The 7,629-nt window shown below is 34.7% G+C and overlaps 1 protein-coding gene across 1 annotated transcript in view; it reads left to right on the top strand.

The window, feature by feature from the left end:
• PASK (PAS domain containing serine/threonine kinase) overlaps positions 1 to 5,108 on the top strand; it is a gene marked incomplete at its 5' end in the record, with an annotated part of 32,913 nt that extends 27,805 nt beyond the window's left edge. The window contains 3 exons of the mRNA XM_083363280.1: positions 425 to 558; positions 2,825 to 2,971; positions 3,302 to 5,108. Coding sequence (XP_083219406.1) covers positions 425 to 558; positions 2,825 to 2,971; positions 3,302 to 3,492 — 472 coding nt within the window. The 3' untranslated portion in view covers positions 3,493 to 5,108. The remainder of the gene's footprint in view (positions 1 to 424; positions 559 to 2,824; positions 2,972 to 3,301) is intronic.
• Between the last annotated feature and the right edge of the window lie 2,521 nt (positions 5,109 to 7,629).

Genomic DNA, 7,629 nt, shown 5'->3' with positions numbered 1-7,629 from the left:
TCAAACCGGTCAGTCCTAGAGGAGATCAACCCTGACTGCTCTTTAGAAGGCCAGATCCTGAAGCTAAAACTCAAATACTTTGGCCACCTAATGAGAAGGAAGGACTCACTGGAGAAGAGCCTCATGCTGGGAAAGATTGAGGGCAAGAGAAGAAGGGGACGACAGAGAATGAGGTGGCTGGATGGAGTCACTGAAGCAGTAGGCGTGAGCTTAAATGGACTCCAGAAGATGGTAGAGGACAGGAAGGCCTGGAGGAACGTTGTCCATGGGGTCGCGATAGGTCGGACACGACTTCGCAGCTAACAACAATAACAGAATAGACTAAAACAGAATTCTTTATTGGCCAAATGTGATTGGACACACAAGGAATTTGAATAATTTTGCCTGTTACACTCAATGAGCTTAACTATTTAATTCTCTACAGATACTCAGGACCAGAATTGGAAATGTGGTCACTAGGGATCACCCTTTATACCATAGTCTTTGGAGAAAATCCTTTTTGTGAGCTTGAAGAAACAATAGATGCTGTACTACGACCTCCTTACAGTGTGTCAGTTGGTGAGTAGTTCACTAATATACTGTATTTACAAATTGTAAACCAAGGGAAAAGAAAGAAGTTTTTCAGCAAGGTTTTCTATGTAACACAATTTATAGAAAGACTGACCTGTCACCCTCGTAAGAGGAAGGAATCCTTGTTGATTAATACCTGTCATACATTTCAAGAAATAGAGGACTCCCAGAAGTTTCTACAAATTTCATTAGGGACATCAGGGTAGTATTATAGAGGGTTAAGATGAAAATAGTATTGGTCACCCTTTGAGGTGTCTTATCTGGATTTAGATGGAAGGAGTGCATTCTCTTTGTTCTGCTTAATCTCTAAATAGTGTTCAGTGCCATCAATCGTTTCTAGATTGCCTATGAAAGCTGGATTGAAGCACTGTTCTTCATTGGTTCTGATACTCCTTGAATGGGCAATTGCAGTTGCTGTTAGTGAAGGAGGAAAGGTTTGCGTCCTTAGACACTTCATTATGGAACAGAGGACCAATGCTATTTCCACAACCATTTGTAGCAATAAGATATAATACATAAACTGTAATATCTAATAAAAGAACATCTAATAAGTATAAAATACTAGGCCTTTTTTGTATATTTGCAGACAGTTAAATTTATTTATACTTATAAATATTTAGCAGTATTTAGAGCCATTGAAGGCGATGTGTTACTTATATCAGATGGTAAATTCAAGAAGATAAAAGTCCTGGACAGATTGTTAATAGCAGTACAATAGTAAAATACCATGCATAAGGAGGGACAGTTCAGAAAAAAATGAATAGTGAGGCCCATGTAGAATGGCTCTCAATATCACCCATACTGCCTGGGCCCAGTTATTCATTATAAGAAATTTTCTTACAGTGCTTACAGTAAAACATTAATTTTTGTTGGCATCATAGTTCATCTTATATTTAGCCATTTGGGCTTATCTGATACCCAGTCTGAGATTGGATATCTACCAATACACAAGTTCGAACTTTCTATATCTTTGTGTTGGCTTAGTTTTGGCATGGTAAGGTTTAAGGCTGTCAACATGGAGATTTGGAAGCAATTGCTGATTTTAAAAATCACTACCTGATTGGTCAGCTCTGGTATAGCAGAGTAACATCAATACTGCAGGATGTCCGCTCTTGTCATTTGGCCTTTAAATCCAATTCAGTGGGCTGGCTTAGATTTTTGTTAGGTTCTTTGGAACTGTCTGATCCAAATAGAATTGGCCTGACCCTATTGATTTGGCTAAGATGATAGAACAGGAATCCTGTTCTCTGAGATGTTAGGAATGTGTATGCTTTGGAAATAAGCCTTCCAAGTAGCAGCCCTTTGGCTCTGGAATAGATTGCCAAGGTTAGAATGGCTGCTTTCTTATTAGCATTTTGAAAAGAAGCAAAGACTACTCCCTTCCAACAGTCCTATGGCTGGTATTATTTAATTGAGGGCTAACTACCCAGATTTAGGTGACTCCATGATATACTTTCTATTCTGTATTTCAGTACACACTTTATGATTTGTCTCACTTGTGAGCTGCCTAGAAACTCTGGAGGAGGTGGCATAAATTGAGTATGTGTGTGTTATAAGTGAATAGATGCAATTACTGTATGTTCTTCAGACCTTCAGGTTCTAATTACACTTTTCAAACTGTCATGTGTCACAAAGGCTGGCTGACCTCTTCCTATAGATTGTTTCAGGAGAGGAGAATCTGAAGTATATAAAAAGTGTAAGATAAGAATCACTTAACTCTTATTTCCCTGGTAATACTTTGTTCTGAATTTGTATTCCATGCTGACTTTCCTGTGAGAAAAAACAGTTGCATAGTGGTTTTTGTTATGAACACATGCCATTTCAGTGATACTCATTTGCATAGCTTTTGTCTTGCATCATTTTATTCTCATATGGCCTTTGGATGAAATAATGAATTGCAATATCTTAAAACAAACAAAGAAGTCCATTTCAGGTAGTCATAAAGGATTACAATTTGAAATTATAATTCTTTGGAAATGATATATGCATAGGTGCAGTGTGCCTTATTCAAAGCAGATGATCCTGAAACTGTGATTCTATTGCAGTAGTTTTCAGTATTGAATAGAAGCTATCTTGGGGGGACAAAAAGGAATTACAAATGAAACCAAGAAAGGTAATGATTAAAAAAATCTTGAAGTGTGCTGGATTTCAATTTGTAAAAATTATTCATCTTACAATTGCATTCAATGAAAGTAGAATAACTGAAAGGCAAGCTGAAGGCTAATATGGAGTTGTTTCTCTTTTCTTTCTTTAGATCTGATGTGTCTCCTGTCTGGGCTCTTAAAGCCTTTTCCACAGGATCGGATAACTCTAGAAATGGTCATGCGGGATCCTTGGGTGATCCAACCTGTGAACCTGATGAACTATGCATGGGAGAAAGTATTTACTTGTGGCAAACCAGGTATGAGAAAGGATTCTGAAAGCAGCATTCCTAATTTACCATGAATTCTCAGATGAATGAGATTTACAAAGAATTTTATACATGGGATATTTTGCATTTGACACAGTTGTTTCAAGGTCTTAGCACACATGTGCTAAGATCTTGTGTTTGACATGTGTTTGAAATAAATATCTGTGTAGTGCAGATTTATGTGTGTTTTGCTCATCAGTAAATCTTGTTTTGTTCAGTGACACCTCTGTTACATATACAGAATCACACTAAAATATGCAGTGGCTGGTGAACTGTATTTGCAATTTGGTATTTATTAATATTAATAACTTTTATTTTTAGAAAACAACAGTTTTAAAAGTCATCCTACTGACTGCAATCATGGTGGTATCTGGGCAATCCCAAGCCTGGAGAGTGAGCAGAGTTTTAATGATGAGATCAATAATCATGAACCAGCAAATTCCCAGCTAGCAGGAATTATCTCTTCTGAAGAACGAGAGCCATCAACCTCTTCCCAATGCCAGAATCACTGAAATCTTAACTTTGGACATAATCTTCTTGAGAACTTAAAAAAATACCACAAGGACATCAGTGTGATGAACATAATGAAGCAGCAAAATTACAAGTTCACTCTGCCTCCTGTGAGCGCGTCTGATATGATTCTTTAACTTCGACATATGGGGAATTAGTCTTTGTAGTGCTTATCTACATAAAATATCTGATAAAAAAGAAAAGATAATGATGGGCATATATTTTACCTCCCTAAGAGAGAGCATCTTCCAAAATTTAGCTGATGCATAACTAAAGGAATCATCAGTATTAGTTTCTAATACTCTGTATTTTAGCTTTGTGGATGGTCTTACTTCAGATAAATCCTCACAATGGAGGAAACATTGCACATGTTAAGTTTAAATGCAAGGTCAATACTTTCTTCTAAATGTCAAGACAAAACAAAACGTTTTAGTATGTTAATCAACAACTGCAATGAAACCAGGTATTTATTTTCCAACAAACAACCTTAGCCAGAAGTTTCTGACAGGTGAGTTTTACTTAAAAACTTTTATTATGCTGAAAGAAATATTCATTAGAAAGTTCTATTGATTTGAGCATTTTTTTAAAAAAAAACCACATAGTTTCTGTGGATTATGAATTGGCAATTTAACATTTTATATTTCTTTTTTAACTGTTTAGGAACAATACCTTTCAGATTAGTTAGCACAGACAATAATTACTTCTCTTTATTGATTGTGTTGCTTGATGGCTTCATAGGCGAACATCTGTATTTGACTAATTCTTTTAAGGAGTATTTCTTTCAATAATGCAATTATCCTTAATATTAATGCCAGTTTGAATGTTATTTCACTAGGGTTCACTTAGAGGGTGTTTCAGTGGAACACATTTCAGTTCTTTTTTTGTTATAGTATGAGGTTGTGACTTCCTTTCTTTCATGGTGAAGAAAGCTATTACTCAATCTATACAGAGAAGAAAATATTTGGAAGAATTCTACTAAGAATGTTTTTATGTATGTGTGTAATACAGAAAAAGACATCAATAGCTTGCAACAACTACTGTCAAATCAGTCTATTTAATATATTCTATCCCTTAATGTCTACTCTATCTGGGTATGTATTTCACAGTAGTGTGGGAAAAGTGCAAAATTTTAGATTAACATGGTTCCATGTTATCCAGTTTGCTAAAGAGACCTATATAATAACATTATTACAGAAGGATGCAACTGAAAAATAATCCAAGAGAAGGCCTCACTAGATAATGTTCCCCTTGGGCATAATATCTGGATTTGTCAGATAAAGTTAGACTACATCATAAGTAAGGCTGTGCAAACATGCAAAAAGGTGTTTTGAAACTAATATTTGTTTCCTTTCAAAAGCTGTTCCTGGCTATGTGCACATGTATTATCATGGATAGTTGTTTTGTTGACAATTCTAATGCAAACGTTTGTGCACGCATGCACAGAATATCTAAGATTACTTCAAAATAATCTTATGAACATTCCAGAGGAGCTGGATGCTTTAAGGAAAATAGGTGCTTTGTTTAGCTAATGTACTTTGTGAAGCACCTCGTTCACTTCTTTTGCACAACCATAATAATCGGATCAATCTGGTATCTTGAATTTTTGCCATAAACTCTATTTTAGACTATAAAAACTTTTTGAATTATATTTGCTGTAATTGTGTTAAATCATTTGCTGAAATGAATGAAATACACAGTAGTATTTTAATGTATGTCTCATATTACTTTCTTTTCATAACAGCTGTAATCCAGTACTTTTTTGCTGCATTTTTTCCTGCACATTTCCTATTTACAGAAAAAGGATAGAGATATATATTACTTTTATCCTGCTATTTTTATGGAACTCAGGGTGATATATCTGACTCCTTTTTTTTCTCCCTTTCCAATCTCATTTTTCCAAAATATTCAGTTGAGAATGAATTATCCAAAATCACTCAGTGAAATTAGCAATAAAAAAACTTAAATTAAAAAATAAATTTGTGAGTGCCAACTAAAAGAGAATCAGGAATATCATAACAAGATTTTTTATGGATGTCATCTCTAGCATCATTTGACCAAAACAAGGAAGGTGTCAGGAGGGACATTCCTTGTGGAGATCAAAGCGCTTTGATTAGAATATAATGTGTAGATATTTTCATTGACATAATTTGACAGACTGCCTGCTACAGTTTTTAAGATGTTTCTTCATTTTTCTATGTTTATCAATATTGCTGTTATATGTCTTGTTTTCCTTCAAAAGAAGGAGTTAAAACAGCCTACAAGGAGTTATCCTCCTTCTACATGGGATTATGCTTCATGGAGAAATAATTGTAGGGGAAATAACTCTTCATTCAGACCATAAATGTTTTTGTTGGTTTCATTGTGAAAATATTGAACTAGCAGAATCTGCTGGAACACACAAACCAGAAAAGTCAGAACATGTCTCACTAGTCCTATAGCTCAGGGACTATTTATGCATTAGCTGTCTTTTTCTTAGAAAGGAAAGAGAATAGTTGAAAACTAATTCTTCATTTTTATAGACATGCTTGAAGAATATGGGGTAACATTTTTTCACCCAGGATATTTTTTCCCTGTTCAGTATACTTATTAATTTAAGTATGAGAATTTTATTTCCTTTCAAGGAATCCAGGGCTTCCCACAACTAACATCTTCACAACAACCCTGTGAGGAAGGTTAGACTGAGATCTTGCTGGACAAAGAAAGCATTCCAAGTAATCCAAGAAACTTCATTTTTAAATTATGTTTTTGAATAAGCATAATTAAATCTTACAAAACACAATTTATTGGAATAAAAATTATAAATATATTTCTTAAGAAAAGGGGAACACTATTTTTTTTTACATACAAACTTGAGAATTGGCTGAACACTTCAAATGTTTGAAAAGAATATTGCAATCTGAAGATTGCATACAACAAAATTAATCCTGTATAGTTAATTCTCTTTGCAACATCCATTAAAAGAATATAAAATTTAATAAGTTGGTATGTTCCACAACTAAAAAAACATGTGCTTTCTTAACAGATAAAAGTCATGCTACATTTTAGACCAAAATGTAGTAATGGTAGAACAAGTCCCAATCATAATAGTTTTATTGTTTTAGTCTTCTAAATGAATCCATGGAGTACGGATGTCAAACTCACCATGTAACGTGATGTGTCGCACTTCTTTTTGCATTGCCGGTAATGGGATGGCCGTGGCTTCGGTATGATGAAACTGGCCTGCGGGCCAGCAGTTTGACACCCGTGCCCTAGAGCATTCTCAAAAATGTATAATATTTGTGGAGAAAAATCTTTGAACTTGTGGTTCAAAATATCTAAGTATCTTTAGATTAAGATATTTAAACTCATTTCGAATGTCACATGGTTAGTATCATTTTTATATTGCTTTCAGTTTCAGTTAAAAATTGATTAGGTACATATATAAGATCCACAAATCTTAATAAAGATACATTTTGGGAAATCAGTATGAAACATGTTAAATCAGAAATATATTGCCCCAGTAAGACATGTAATCAAACTCAGAATAAATTATATCACAGGTTTTACAACTTATATAAATAGGGATATTATATAAAAGAATTGAAAAGCAGAGAGGACCTATGAAAAGCTACCAAGAACCAGCCTTGGATGGAACCATTGGAGGAGCTGCACCAGGGTCTGTCAAAAGCTGGGACGTATGGGAATTGTTGAATAGATTGCACATGAATAAAACAAAATTTAAAGATATTCTGAACAAACGGGGCTATCTGGTGGCCTCTGCCCTTTGCAATTGTGGGGATATGCAGACATACAGGCAACACATACGCACATTTGTCCTTTGTGTCCTGATCAGTGCACATTTGAGGACCTCATGGCAGTGTGACAGAATGCAATTAATTAGTTTGGGTCAAGATGTTTTAATGTACATATTTTAATCTGGTATTTTATATTTTAAAATTTGTCATAGAGTATGCCTTATTTTAATTATGATGCTTCTAACACAAATAGCGATAATTTAACTCAGTTTAACTTCCCTTCACCTCACTTCAAAAAAAAATGAACCATTCCAATGACTGGACATTTGAAGCTAGGTTTCCCTGATTCTAGTCCATCTTTAATGTTTTCCCTTCGCGTTTAAATGCTTAAGAGATAGAAAACTG

This window comes from Vipera ursinii, assembly GCF_947247035.1.
Source record: "Vipera ursinii genome assembly, chromosome: 5".
NCBI classification, from domain to species: domain Eukaryota; kingdom Metazoa; phylum Chordata; class Lepidosauria; order Squamata; family Viperidae; genus Vipera; species Vipera ursinii.
The sequence above is the reverse complement of the archived record's forward strand: the minus strand, read 5'-3'. Positions and strand labels throughout refer to the sequence as shown.